The 15,647-nt window shown below is 44.1% G+C and overlaps 1 protein-coding gene across 6 annotated transcripts in view; it reads right to left on the bottom strand.

The window, feature by feature from the left end:
- LOC110528364 (plasma membrane calcium-transporting ATPase 1) overlaps positions 1 to 15,647 on the bottom strand; it is a 173,752-nt gene that overhangs the window by 34,176 nt on the left and 123,929 nt on the right. For all 6 annotated transcript variants that reach the window (XM_021610377.2, XM_021610376.2, XM_036983968.1 and 3 more), the window contains one exon: positions 1,806 to 1,988. In XM_021610377.2, coding sequence (XP_021466052.2) covers positions 1,806 to 1,988 — 183 coding nt within the window. The remainder of the gene's footprint in view (positions 1 to 1,805; positions 1,989 to 15,647) is intronic.

Below are 15,647 nucleotides of genomic sequence, written 5' to 3'. Positions count from 1 at the left end.
CACTACACCTAGAGAACAGACCGCTCCTCAAGAGGGGGTATCTCTGCTCTTATGGTCTTGGCTCTTCTCCCCTGTTCACTTCTTTTTTTCTGAAAAGCCTGGGGAGAGGGAGGAAGGGATGGATGGGGAGATGGGGGAGAGGGAGGGATGGATGGATGGGGAGATGGGGGAGAGGGAGGGAGGGATGGATGGGGAGATGGGGGAGAGGGAGGGAGGGGTGGATCGGGAGATGGGGGAGAGGGAGGGAGGGGTGGATCGGGAGATGGGGGAGAGGGAGGGAGGGATGGATGGGGAGATCGGGGAGAGGGAGGGAGGGATGGATGGGGAGATGGGGGAGAGGGATGGATGGGGAGATGGGGGAGAGGGAGGGAGGGATGGATGGGGAGATGGGGGAGAGGGAGGGAGGGATGGATGGGGAGATGGGGGAGAGGGAGGGAGGGATGGATGGGGAGATGGGGGAGAGGGAGGGAGGGATGGATGGGGAGATGGGGGAGAGGGAGGGAGGGATAGTGAAAGGGAGATGGGGGAGAGGGAGGGAGAGATGCATGGGGAGATGGGGGAGAGGGAGGGAGGGATAGTGAAAGGGAGATGGAGGGAGGGATAGTGAAAGGGAGATGGGGAGAGGGAGGGAGGGATAGTGAAAGGGAGATGGGGGAGAGGGAGGGAGGGATGGATGGGGAGATAGGGGAGAGGGAGGGAGGGATGGATGGGGAGATGGGGGAGAGGGAGGGAGGGATAGTGAAAGGGAGATGGGGGAGAGGGAGGGAGGGATAGTGAAAGGGAGATGGGGGAGAGGGAGGGAGGGATGGATGGGGAGATGGGGGAGAGGGAGGGAGGGATAGTGAAAGGGAGATGGGGGAGAGGGAGGGAGGGATGGATGGGGAGATGGGGGAGAGGAAGGGAAGGATGGATGGGGAGATGGGGGAGAGGGAGGGAGGGATGGATGGAGAGATGGGGGTTAGGGAGGGAGGGATGGATGGGGAGATGGGGGAGAGGGAGGGAGGGATAGTGAAAGGGAGATGGGGGAGAGGGAGGGAGGGATGGATGGGGAGATGGGGAGAGGGAGGGAGGGATAGTGAAAGGGATATGGGGGAGGGGGAGGGAGGGATGGATGGGGAGATAGGGGAGAGGGAGGGAGGGATGGGGAGATGGGGGAGAGGGAGGGAGGGATAGTGAAAGGGAGATGGGGGAGAGGGAGGTAGGGATGGATGGGGAGATGGGGGAGAGGGAGGGAGGGATAGTGAAAGGGAGATGGGGGAGAGGGAGGGAGGGATAGTGAAAGGGAGTTGGGGGAGAGGGAGGGGGAGGGAGGGATGGGGAGATGGGGGAGAGGGAGGGAAGGATGGATGGGGAGATGGGGGAGAGGGAGGGAGGGATGGATGGAGAGATGGGGGTTAGGGAGGGAGGGATGGATGGGGAGATGGGGGAGAGGGAGGGAGGGATGGATGGGGAGATGGGGGAGAGGGAGGGAGGGATGGATGGGGAGATGGGGGAGAGGGAGGGAGGGATGGATGGGGGAGAGGGAGGGAGGGATGGATGGGGAGATGGGGGAGAGAGAGGGAGGGATGGATGGGGAGATGGGGGAGAGGGAGGGAGGGATGGATGGGGAGATGGGGGAGAGGGAGGGAGGGATAGTGAAAGGGAGAGGAGTACCCAATGCTCTCAACACCTTTTAGATGCTCTTCTCCTCCTACAGTATACCTGTGAAACCCCTGGACAGGACTGGAAGAAAGCGAGGAAGATAGATGGGGGAACCTGCTAAGGCGAGAGCAGGTAATGGTATTTGAGGACCCCCCGGTGCATACCTGAGTCTGGATGCGGTTGAGGCCCCTGAACCAGAGGACCTGACCCCTACGGAGCTCCATCTCAGCGTGGTCGATCTCATCGTCCCCCTCGTTCATCTCGTTTTCAGGGACATCCTCCTTATGGGTTCCGTGGCCAGCCTCCTTTAGGAACTTCAGGTGGTGGGTGGGGATGGCTGAGATCAGCTGGAGGAGAGAGAGACACCATGAGGAGCTTTCTATATATTTTTTTCATTTTTGTGGAGTGGTTGAAAAACAAGTTTTAATGACTCCAACCTAAGTGTATGTAAACTTCCGACTTCCACTGTGTGTTTAGTAATCATGAGGTCAGGGTTCTGTGGCTGAATATATATAAATATATGTATAGAACATTTCTGGGCAGAACTGAAAAAGCGTGTGCGAGCAAGGAGGCTTACAAACCTGACTCAGTTACACCAGCTCTGTCAGGAGGAATGGGCCAAAATTCACCCAATTTATTGTGGGAAGCTTGTGGAAGGCTACCCGAAAACGTTTGACCCAAGTTAAACAATTTAAAAGGCAATGCTAACAAATACTAATTGAGTGTATGTAAACTTCTGACCCGCTGGGAATGTGATGAAAGAAATAAAAGCTGAAATAAAACATTCTCTCTACAATTATTCTGACATTTCACATTCTTAAAATAAAGTGGTGATCCTAACTGACCTAAAACAGGGCATTTTTACCACGATTAAATGTCAGGACTTGTAAAAAACTGAGTTTAAATGCATTTGGCTAAGGTGTATGTAAACTTCCGACTTCAATACTATACAGTGCCTTGCGAAAGTATTCGGCCCCCTTGAACTTTGCGACCTTTTGCCACATTTCAGGCTTCAAACATAAAGATATAAAACTGTATTTTTTTTTGTGAAGAATCAACAACAAGTGGGACACAATCATGAAGTGGAACGACATTTATTGGATATTTCAAACTTTTTTAACAAATCAAAAACTGAAAAATTGGGCGTGCAAAATTATTCAGCCCCTTTACTTTCAGTGCAGCAAACTCTATCCAGAAGTTCAGTGAGGATCTCTGAATGATCCAATGTTGACCTAAATGACTAATGATGATAAATACAATCCACCTGTGTGTATTCAAGTCTCCGTATAAATGCACCTGCACTGTGATAGTCTCAGAGGTCCGTTAAAAGCGCAGAGAGCATCATGAAGAACAAGGAACACACCAGGCAGGTCCGAGATACTGTTGTGAAGAAGTTTAAAGCCGGATTTGGATACAAAAAGATTTCCCAAGCTTTAAACATCCCAAGGAGCACTGTGCAAGCGATAATATTGAAATGGAAAGAGTATCAGACCACTGCAGATCTACCAAGACCTGGCCGTCCCTCTAAACTTTCAGCTCATACAAGGAGAAGACTGATCAGAGATGCAGCCAAGAGGCCTATGATCACTCTGGATGAACTGCAGAGATCTACAGCTGAGGTGGGAGACTCTGTCCATAGGACAACAATCAGTCGTATATTGCACAAATCTGGCCTTTATGGAAGAGTGGCAAGAAGAAAGCCATTTCTTAAAGATATCCATAAAAAGTGTTGTTTAAAGTTTGCCATAAGCCACCTGGGAGACACACCAAACATGTGGAAGAAGGTGCTCTGGTCAGATGAAACCAAAATTGAACTTTTTGGCAACAATGCAAAACGTTATGTTTGGCGTAAAAGCAACACAGCTCATCACCCTGAACACACCATACCCACCGTCAAACATGGTGGTGGCAGCATCATGGTTTGGGCCTGATTTTCTTCAGCAGGGACAGGGAAGATGGTTAAAATTGATGGGAAGATGGATGGAGCCAAATACAGGACCATTCTGGAAGAAAACCTGATGGAGTCTGCAAAAGACCTGAGACTGGGACGGAGATTTGTCTTCCAACAAGACAATGATCCAAAACATAAAGCAAAATCTACAATGGAATGGTTCAAAAATAAACATATCCAGGTCACTCATATCCACCTCACTGAGCTCGAGCTGTTTTGCAAGGAGGAATGGGAAAAAATGTCAGTCTCTCGATGTGCAAAACTGATAGAGACATACCTCAAGCGACTTACAGCTGTAATCGCAGCAAAAGGTGGCGCTACAAAGTATTAACTTAAGGGTGCTGAATAATTTTGCATGCCCAATTTTTCAGTTTTTGATTTGTTAAAAAAGTTTGAAATATCCAATAAATGTCGTTCCACTTCATGATTGTGTCCCACTTGTTGTTGATTCTTCACAAAAAAATACAGTTTTATATCTTTATGTTTGAAGCCTGAAATGTGGCAAAAGGTCGCAAAGTTCAAGGGGGCCGAATACTTTCGCAAGGCACTGTATATTACACACAAACACTATATGACCAAAAGTATGTAGACACTTCTTGTCGAACATCTCATTACATGAGATGACCTCATGATCAGGGTTCTGTGGCTGAACTAGCCGAATTCACTCATTTGAAGGGGTATCCACATATAAAGGTTAGTGGATTTGGCTATTTCAGCCACACCCGTTGTTGACAGGTGTATAAAATTGAGCACACAGCCATGCAATCTCCATAGACAAACAATGACAGTAGAATAGGGAGGACCTTTTATACCATCATAAGAAGGTTTATGTCCATTCTAGTATTCATAATTATATGTCTGCAGTATACTATTAAAGAGCTCTGACCTGAAATGAACACCTCATCTGATATATATGTAAAAGCGCCAGTGTTTTTTTCTCACATCATATTTCTTGGCAGGCTATTACAGGCATTAATAACTCTTCATGTGAACTTATCGGTTCACTAACTCATAATTCAATTCAATTCATGGTTTGAAATGAATTAATTCAGTCCACGCCCTGTAGTTCTATCAGTGATTAGTTCACCTTATCAATTCTCTTCAGGATCTGAAGTGAATGCAGAGATCTTATCAAATGACTATAATTCTATGGTGTTGAATAGAGATACATATTCATGACTGTTGAATGGTTCTATTTAATTATGTGGGGGCCAATCAGTTTTTCCTCATGTGAATGTTTCTAAGGCCTGGATTGGCTGAGCAGAGAGTTGACAAACCAGAATGCTCCAACACTGAACCCAACGAACTGACGTTACATACCAAATGTCACCCTATTCCCTATATAGTGCACCACATAGAGAGGGAACAGGGTGCCATTTGGGAGGCAGCCTGAAATAAATTGAGGTGTCAATAAAATGATGGCAAACTTTCTTGCTGTACCTTTCCTCGGGGTGGACGTATAGATACTATGGTAATGTGGGGCTGTGTGTATGTTAGGTTCTCTTGTCAGCATTTCGAACACGGTACACCTACAGTGCCTTGCGAAAGTATTCGGCCCCCTTGAACTTTGCGACCTTTTGCCACATTTCAGGCTTCAAACATAAAGATATAAAACTGTATTTTTTTGTGAAGAATCAACAACAAGTGGGACACAATCATGAAGTGGAACGACATTTATTGGATATTTCAAACTTTTTTAACAAATCAAAAACTGAAAAATTGGGCGTGCAAAATTATTCAGCACCCTTAAGTTAATACTTTGTAGTGCCACCTTTTGCTGCGATTACAGCTGTAAGTCGCTTGGGGTATGTCTCTATCAGTTTTGCACATCGAGAGACTGACATTTTTTCCCATTCCTCCTTGCAAAACAGCTCGTACTCAGTGAGGTTGGATGGAGAGCATTTGTTAACAGCAGTTTTCAGTTCTTTCCACAGATTCGATTGGATTCAGGTCTGGACTTTGACTTGGCCATTCTAACACCTGGATATGTTTATTTTTGAACCATTCCATTGTAGATTTTGCTTTATGTTTTGGATCATTGTCTTGTTGGAAGACAAATCTCCGTCCCAGTCTCAGGTCTTTTGCAGACTCCATCAGGTTTTCTTCCAGAATGGTCCTGTATTTGGCTCCATCCATCTTCCCATCAATTTGAACCATCTTCCCTGTCCCTGCTGAAGAAAAGCAGGCCCAAACCATGATGCTGACACCACCATGTTTGACAGTGGGGATGGTGTGTTCAGCTGTGTTGCTTTTACGCCAAACATAACATTTTGCATTGTTGCCAAAAAGTTCAATTTTGGTTTCATCTGACCAGAGCACCTTCTTCCACATGTTTGGTGTGTCTCCCAGGTGTCTTGTGGCAAACTTTAAACGACACTTTTTATGGATATCTTTAAGAAATGGCTTTCTTCTTGCCACTCTTCCATAAAGGCCAGATTTGTGCAATATACGACTGATTGTTGTCCTATGGACAGAGTCTCCCACCTCAGCTGTAGATCTCTGCAGTTCATCCAGAGTGATCATGGGCCTCTTGGCTGCATCTCTGATTCTCCTTGTATGAGCTGAAAGCTTAGAGGGACGGCCAGGTCTTGGTAGATTTGCAGTGGTCTGATATTCTTTCCATTTCAATATTATCGCTTGCACAGTTCTCCTTGGGATGTTTAAAGCTTGGGAAATCTTTTTGTATCCAAATCCGGCTTTAAACTTCTTCACAACAGTATCTCGGACCTGCCTGGTGTGTTCCTTGTTCTTCATGATGCTCTCTGCGCTTTTAACGGACCTCTGAGACTATCACAGTGCAGGTGCATTTATACGGAGACTTGATTACACACAGGTGGATTGTATTTATCATCATTAGTCATTTAGGTCAACATTGGATCATTCAGAGATCCTCACTGAACTTCTGGAGAGAGTTTGCTGCACTGAAAGTAAAGGGGCTGAATAATTTTGCACGCCCAATTTTTCAGTTTTTGATTTGTTAAAAAAGTTTGAAATATCCAATAAATGTCATTCCACTTCATGATTGTGTCCCACTTGTTGTTGATTCTTCACAAAAAAATACAGTTTTATATCTTTATGTTTGAAGCCTGACATGTGGCAAAAGGTCGCAAAGTTCAAGGGGGCCGAATACTTTCGCAAGGCACTGTATGTAATGCTTTAGCATTAGCTAATGGGGAACCAAATAAAACAACACTACTAATTAACTTAGTCACCTCTGAAATATTATGCTTTCAAAAACTCCCATACACACAAGCAAGCGCCCACACACACACACACACACACACACACAGCTCTGCAGTATACTATTTTAAAGAGCTCTGACCTGAAATTAACACCTCGTCTGATCTATATGTAAAAGTGCCAGTGTTTTTTTTTCTCCTATCATATTTCTTGGCAGGCATTAATAACTCTTCATTTGAACCTATAATCAGTTCACTAACTCATAATTCAATTAATGGATTGAAATTAGTTAATTCAGTCCATGCCCTCTAGTTGGCCCAGTGATTCGTTTGCCTTATCAATTCCCTTCAGGATCTGAAGTTAATGCAAGGTTATTTCTCAGGCCCAGACTAAAGTCAGGGTTGAACACAGAGATCCTATTAAATGACTGTAATCCTATGGTGTTGCGAGCATGGAGATACACACACGTTATTTATCAATAACAGCTATCTAATATTAAGGTAGTCTCAAGGTATTGCTTGCCTGAGGTAGAGTACCTCATGATAAGCTGTAGACCACACTATCTACCAAGAGAGTTTTCAGCAATATTTTTCGTAGCCGTCTATTTACCACCACAAACCGATGCTGGCACTAAGAACTCACTCAACAAGCTGTATTAGGTCATAAGCAAACAAGAAAATGCTCATCCAGAAGTGGTGCTGTCACATGTGCAACCAGAGGGGGAAAAAAAACTCTAGACCACCTTTACTCCACATACAGAGACGTGTACATAGCTCTCCCTTGCCCTATATCCTCCTGATTCCTGCTTACAAGCAAAAACTGAAGCAGGAAGTACCAGTGACTCACTCAATACGGAAGTGGTCAGATGACTTGGATACTACGTGACAGGACTGTTTTTCTAGCACAGACTGAGAAATGTTCCGGGATTCATCCAATGGCATTGAGGAGTATACCACCTCTGTCTCCAGCTTCATCAATAAGTGCATTGACAAGGTCGTCCCCACAGTGACCGTACGTACAAATCCCAACCAGAAGCCATGGATTACAGCCAAAATCCGCATTGAGTTAAATGCTAGAGCTGCCGCTTTCAAGTAGTGGCACACTAATCTGAATGCTTAGAAGAAATCTCGCTATGCCCTCAGACAAACAATCAAATAGGCAAAGTGTCAATACAGGACTAAGGGTGAATCCTACTCCACCGGCTCTGATGCTCGTCAGATGTGGCAGGGCTCGCAAAGTATTACGGACTACAAACCGAGTCGCGTGCTACCCAGTGACGCGAGCCTACCAGATGGGCTAAATGCCTTTTAAGCTCGTTTTAAGGCAAGCAACACTGAAGCATGCATGAGAGCACCAGCTGTTATTACGCTCTCCATAGCCAATATGAGCAAGATCTTTAAACAGGTCAACATTCAAAAGGCCGCAGGGCCAAACGGATTACCAGGATGTGTACTCAGAGCATGCGTGGACCAACTGGCAAGTGCCTTCACTGACATTTTATCCCTGACCGAGTCTTTAATACCTACATGTTTCAAGCAGACCACCATAGTCCCTGTGCCCAAGAAAGCGAAGGCAACCTGCCTAAATCCTGGACTTCCTGGCAGGCCGCCCGCAGGTGGTAAGGGTAGGCAACAACTCATCTGCCATGCTGATCCTCAATAAGGGGGCCCCTCAGGTGAGCATGCTTAGTCCCCTCCCGTACTCCCTGTTCCCCCGTGACTGCGTGGTCAAGCATGACTCCAACACCTTCATTAAGTTTGCTGACGACACAACGATGGTAGGCCTGGTCACCGACAATGATGAGACAGCCTATAGGGAGGAGGTCAGAGACCTGGCAGTGTCTCTTCCTCAACGTGAGCAAGACAAAGGAGATGATCGTGGACTACAGTAAAAGGAGGTCCGAACACACCCCCATTCACATCGACGGGGCTATAGTGGAGCGATTTAAGAGTTTCCAGTTCCTTGGTGTCCACATCACCACTGCACATACAGCTGCACCATCGAGGGCATCCTGACCGGTTGCTTCATCGCCTGGTATGGAAACTGTTCGGCATGCGATCGTAAGGCCCAGTACATGCGAATGGCCCAGTACATCACTGGGGCCAAGCTTCCAGGACCTATATACTAGGCGTGTCTGAGGAAGACCCAATTTTTTCGAAGACTCCAGTCACCCAAGTCATAGACTGTTCTCTCTGTTCCCGCACGGAAACCGGAACCGGAGCGCCAAGACTACTGAACAATTAATCAAATAGCCACCCGGACTATTTGAATTGACATCCCCCCTTTGTTTTTACACTGCTGCTACTCACCATTTATTACCTATGCATAGTCACTTTACCCCTACCTACATTTATATATTACCTCAACTAACCTGTACCCCTGCATATTGACTCGGTACCGGTACCCCCTGTACATTATTGTAATTATATAATTTTTCTTAACTCAATTTTCTTAAAACTGCATTGTTGGTTAAGGACTTGTAAGTAAGCATTTCACGGTATTCGGCACATTTGACAAATTCAATTTTAATTGATTTGAGGACTATTTCCATTTAATAGTTTTTAATTCTGTTTGCCAGTTTTTCCTCATGTGACTGTTACAAAGACCTGGATTGGCTAAGCAGACAGTTACCTAACCAGCATGCCCCAGCACTAAACCCAACAGACTGAGGCTGCAGCCCAAATATCACCCTATGCCCTATATAGTGCATTGGATAAAACAAACTGTGTTGTCGGGAGAAGGATGGTAAACTCCCTTGCTGTACTATTCCTTCGGGTGGAGGTATAGATACTGATGTGTGTGTGTGTTATGTTCTCATCTGCATTTCACACATGGGACACTTATGTAACAAGTCATGATGACTCAAATTAATTTAGTCACCTCTGAATGGTTATGCTGTCAAAGACACCCACACACACACTCACTGGAGGCCATCATCCTAGATGTAATGTTATAGGTTGATACAGGGAGACTGACAGTAGCTTGTTCTACCTGGTTTATAGAGATCTCTATCATTTCAATTCAATTCAACGGGCTTTATTCGCATGGGAAACAAAATCAGCAAAAAAATCAATGTCCCTTTTTCAGGACCAAGTCTTTCAAATATAATTTGTGAAAAATCCAAATAACTTCACAGATCTTCATTGTAAAGGGTTTAAACACTGTTTCCCATGCTTGTTCAATGAACCATAGACAATTAAGAAACATGCACCTGTGGAACGGTTGTTAAGACACAGTTATGAAAACTTAGGACACTAAAGAGACCTTTCTACTGACTCTGAAAAACACCAAAGGAAATATGCCCAGGGTCCCTGCTCATCTGCGTGAACGTGCCTTAGGCATGCTGCAAGGAGGCATGAGGCCAGGGCAGTAAATTGCCATGTCCATATTGTGAGATGCCTAAGACAGAGCTACAGGGAGACAGGACGGGCAGTTGATTGTCCTCGCAGTGGCAGACTACGTGTAACACCTGCACAGGATCGGTACATCCGAACATCACACCTGCGGGACAGGAACAGGATGGCAACAACAACTGCCCGAGTTACACCAGGAATGCACAATCCCTCCATCAATGCTCAGACTGTCCGCATAAGGCTGAGAGAGGCTGGACTGAGGGATTGTAGGCCTGTTGAAACAACGTCGCCTATGGGCACAAACCCACTGTCGCTGGACCAGACAGGACTGGCGAAAAGTGCTCTTCACTGACGAGTTGTGATTTTGTCTCACCGGAGGTGATGGTCAGATTTGCGTTTATAGTCAAAGGAATTAGCGTTAGCAGCCTGTACTCTGGAGCGGGATAAATTTGGAGGTGGAGGGTCCATCATGGTCTGGGGCAGTGTGTCACAGCATCATCGGACTGAGCTTGTTGTCATTGCAGGCAATCTCAACACTGTGCGTTACAGGGAAGACATCCTCCTCCCTCACGTGGTACCCTTCTTGCAGGCTCATCCTGACATTACCCTCCAGCATGACAATGCCACCAGCCATATGGTTCATTCTGTGTGTGATTTCCTGCAAGACAGGAATGTCAGTGTTTTGCCATGGCCAGCGAAGAGCCCGGATCTCAATCCCATTGAGCACGTCTGGGACCTGTTGGATCAGAGGGTGAGGGCTAGGGCCATTCCCCCCAGAAATGTCTGGGAACTTGCAGGTGCCTTGGTGGAAGAGTTAGGTAACATCTAACAGCAATAACTGGAAAATCTGGTGCAGAGGAGATGCACTGCAGTACCTAAAGCAGCTGGTGGCCACACCAGATATTGATTGTTGCTTTTGATTTTGATCCCCCCTTTGTTCAGGGACAGATTATTTCATTCACACTGTTCAGTTTATGTCTCAGGTGTTGAATCTTGCTATGTTCATACAAATATTTACACATGTTAAGTTTGCTGAAAATAAACGCAGTTGACAGTGAGAGGACTTTTTTTTTTTTTTGCTGAGTTTATGCCTTGCCAATGCCAGTGAGGTAGATTATAAACAAAAGTTAAATAAAATTTAAAAAATGAACAGTAAACATTACACTCTCAGAAGTTCCAAAGGAATAAAAACATTTCAAATGTTATATTATGTATATATACAGTATTGTAACAATGTGGAAATGGTTAAATAAATAAACATAAATATGGGTTGTATTTACAATGGTGTTTGTTCTTCACCGGTAGCCCTTTTCTTGTGGCAACAGGTCACACATCTTGCTGCTGTGATGGCACACTGTGGTATTTCACCCAGTAGATATGGGAGTTTATCAAAATAGTGTTTGTTTTCGAATTCTTCGTGGATCTGTGTAATCTGAGGGAAATACAGTGCCTTGCGAAAGTATTCTGCCCCCTTGAACTTTGCGACCTTTTGCCACATTTCAGGCTTCAAACATAAAGATATAAAACTGTATTTTTTTGTGAAGAATCAACAACAAGTGGGACACAATCATGAAGTGGAACGACATTTATTGGATATTTCAAACTTTTTTAACAAATCAAAAACTGAAAAATTGGGCGTGCAAAATTATTCAGCCCCCTTAAGTTAATACTTTGTAGTGCCACCTTTTGCTGCGATTACAGCTGTAAGTCGCTTGGGGTATGTCTCTATCAGTTTAGCACATCGAGAGACTGACATTTTTTCCCATTCCTCCTTGCAAAACAGCTCGAGCTCAGTGAGGTTGGATGGAGAGCATTTGTGAACAGCAGTTTTCAGTTCTTTCCACAGATTCTCGATTGGATTCAGGTCTGGACTTTGACTTGGCCATTCTAACACCTGGATATGTTTATTTTTGAACCATTCCATTGTAGATTTTGCTTTATGTTTTGGATCATTGTCTTGTTGGAAGACAAATCTCCATCCCAGTCTCAGGTCTTTTGCAGACTTCATCAGGTTTTCTTCCAGAATGGTCCTGTATTTGGCTCCATCCATCTTCCCATCAATTTTAACCATCTTCCCTGTCCCTGCTGAAGAAAAGCAGGCCCAAACCATGATGCTGCCACCACCATGTTTGACAGTGGGGATGGTGTGTTCAGTGTGTTCAGCTGTGTTGCTTTTACGCCAAACATAACGTTTTGCATTGTTGCCAAAAAGTTCAATTTTGGTTTCATCTGACCAGAGCACCTTCTTCCACATGTTTGGTGTGTCTCCCAGGTGGCTTATGGCAAACTTTAAACAACACTTTTTATGGATATCTTTAAGAAATGGCTTTCTTCTTGCCACTCTTCCATAAAGGCCAGATTTGTGCAATATACGACTGATTGTTGTCCTATGGAGAGAGTCTCCCACCTCAGCTGTAGATCTCTGCAGTTCATCCAGAGTGATCATGGGCCTCTTGGCTGCATCTCTGATCAGTCTTCTCCTTGTATGAGCTGAAAGTTTAGAGGGACGGCCAGGTCTTGGTAGATTTGCAGTGGTCTGATACTCTTTCCATTTCAATATTATCGCTTGCACAGTGCTCCTTGGGATGTTTAAAGCTTGGGAAATCTTTTTGTATCAAAATCCGGCTTTAAACTTCTTCACAACAGTATCTCGGACCTGCCTGGTGTGTTCCTTGTTCTTCATGATGCTCTCTGCGCTTTTAACGGACCTCTGAGACTATCACAGTGCAGGTGCATTTATACAGAGACTTGATTACACACAGGAGGATTGTATTTATCATCATTAGTCATTTAGGTCAACATTGGATCATTCAGAGATCCTCACTGAACTTCTGGAGAGAGTTTGCTGCACTGAAAGTAAAGGGGCTGAATAATTTTGCACGCCCAATTTTTCAGTTTTTGATTTGTTAAAATTTTTTGAAATATCCAATAAATGTCGTTCCACTTCATGATTGTGTCCCACTTGTTGTTGATTCTTCACAAAAAAATACAGTTTTATATCTTTATGTTTGAAGCCTGAAATGTGGCAAAAGGTCGCAAAGTTCAAGGGGGCCGAATACTTTCGCAAGGCACTGTATGTGCCTCTAATATGGTAATACATTTGGCAGGAGGTTAGGAAGTGTATCTCAGTTTCCACCTAATTTTGTGGGCAGTGTGCACATAGCCTGTCTTCTCTTGAGAGCTAGGTCTGCCTACAGTGGCCTTTCTCAACAGCAAGGCTATGCTCACTGAGTCTGTACATAGTCAAAGCTTTCCTTAAGTTTGGGTCAGTCACGGTGGTCAGGTATTCTGTCACTGTGTACTCTCTGTTTAGGGCCATTCTTGGTTGGCATTCTAGTTTGATTTATTTTTTCGTGAATTCTGTTCAATGTGTCAAGTAAATATCTTTTTGTTTTCTCATGATTTGGTTGGGTCTAATTGTGTTGCTGTCCTGGGGCACTGTTGGGGCGGGTTGTGCTTGTGAGCAGAGCTACAGAACGAGCTTGCTTAAGGGACGCTTTGTTATGGAAGGTTTGGGAATCACTTCCTTTTAGGTGGTTGAAGAATTTAATGGGTGTTTTTTGGATTTTGATAATTAGCAGGTATCGGCCTAATTCTGCTCTGCATGTATTATTTGGTGTTTTACGTTGTACACAGAGGTTAATTTTGCAAAATTCTGAAGACAGTCTCAATTTGGTGTTTGTCCCATTTTGTGAATTCTTGGTTGATGAGTGGACCCCAGACCTCACAACCATAAAGGGCAATGGGTTATATAACTGATTCAAGATCCTAATTGGTATGTTGGTATGTTGAAATGTATGTTCCTTTTGTTGGCATAGAAGGCCCTTCTTGCCTTGTCTTTCAGATCGTTCACAGCTTGGTGGAAGTTACCTGTGGCACTGATGTTTAGGCCAAGGTATGTATAGTTTTTTGTGTGCTCTAGAGCAACGGTGTCTACATGGAATTTGTATTTGTGGTCCTGGCGACTGGACCTTTTTTGGAACACCATTATTTTGGTCTTATTGAGGATTTACTGTCAGGGCCCAGGTCTGGCAGAATCTGTGCAGAAGATCTAGATGCTGCTGTAGGCCCTCATTGGTTGGTGACAGAAGTACCAGATCATCAGCAAACAGTAGACATTTGACTTTTAGATTCTAGTAGGGTGGACCCAGGTGCTGCAGACTGTTCTAGTGCCCTCACAAATTTGTTGATACATATGTTGAAGAGGGTAGGGCTCAAGCTGCAGCCCTGTCTCACCCCACAGCCCTGTGGAAAGAAATGTGTTTTTTGCCAATTTTAACTGCAGACTTGTTGTTTGTGTACATGGATTTCATAATGTCGTATGTTTTTCCCCGACACTATTCCATCAACTTGAATAGCAGACACTCACACCAAATTGAGTCAAAGGCTTTTTTGAAATCAACAAAGCATGAGAAGACATTGCCTTTGTTTTGGTTTGTTTGGTTGTTTGTCAATTAGGGTGTGCAGGGTGAATGCGTAGTCTGTCACACGATAATTTGGTAAAAAGCCAATTGGACATTTATTCAGTATATTGTTTTCACTGAGGAAATGTACAAGTCTGCTGTTAATGATAATGAAGAGGCTTTTCCCAAGGTTGCTGTTGACGCATATCCCACAGTAGTTATTGGGGTAAAATTTGTCTCCACTTTTGTGGATTGGGGTGATCAGTAATTGGTTCCAAATATTGGGGAAGATGACAGAGCTAAGGATGATGTTAAAGAATTTAAGTATAGCCAATTGGAATTTGTTGTCTGTATATTTTATAATTTAATTGAGGATACCATTAACACCACAGGCCTTTTTGGGTTGGAGGGTTTTTATTTTGTCCTGTAGTTCATTCAAGGTAATTGGAGAATCCAGTGGGTTCTGGTAGTCTTTAATAGTTGATTCTAAGATTTGTATTTGATCATGTATATGTTTTTACTGTTTGTTCGTTGTTATAAAGCCAAAAGGATTGGAGAAGTGGTTTACACATACATCTCCATTTTTGACAGATAACTCTTCTTGTTGTTGTTTGTTTAGTGTTTTCCAATTTTCCCAGAAGTGGTTATGGTCTATGGATTCTTCCATTATATTGAGCTGATTTCTGATGTGCTGTTCCTTCTTTTTCCGTAGTGTATTTCTGTATTGTTTTAGTGATTCACCATAGTGAAGGCGTAGACTCATGTTTTATGTTTTTGGTTGGACAGGTTTCTCAATTTCGTTTTTAGGGTTTTGCATTCTTCATCAAACCATTTGTCATTGTTGATAATTTTCTTTGGTTTTCTGTTCGAAATGTTTAGATTTGATAGGGAAGCTGAGAGGTCAAATATACTGTTTAGATTTTCTACTGCCAAGTTTACACCTTCACTATTACAGTGGGACGTTTAGTCCCTAGAAGTTGTCTAAAGGAGATTGAATTTGATGTTGCCTAATTGTTTTTTGGTAGGTTTCCACACTACATTCCTTCCATCTATAGCATTTCTTAATATTACTCAGTTCCTTTGGCTATGATGCCTCATGATTGAGTATTGTTCTGTTCA

The sequence above is a fragment of the Oncorhynchus mykiss genome, chromosome 7 (assembly GCF_013265735.2).
Source record: "Oncorhynchus mykiss isolate Arlee chromosome 7, USDA_OmykA_1.1, whole genome shotgun sequence".
Classification (NCBI taxonomy): Eukaryota; Metazoa; Chordata; class Actinopteri; order Salmoniformes; family Salmonidae; genus Oncorhynchus; species Oncorhynchus mykiss.
Note: the sequence above shows the minus strand (reverse complement) of the source record. Positions and strands in the feature narration are given on the sequence as shown.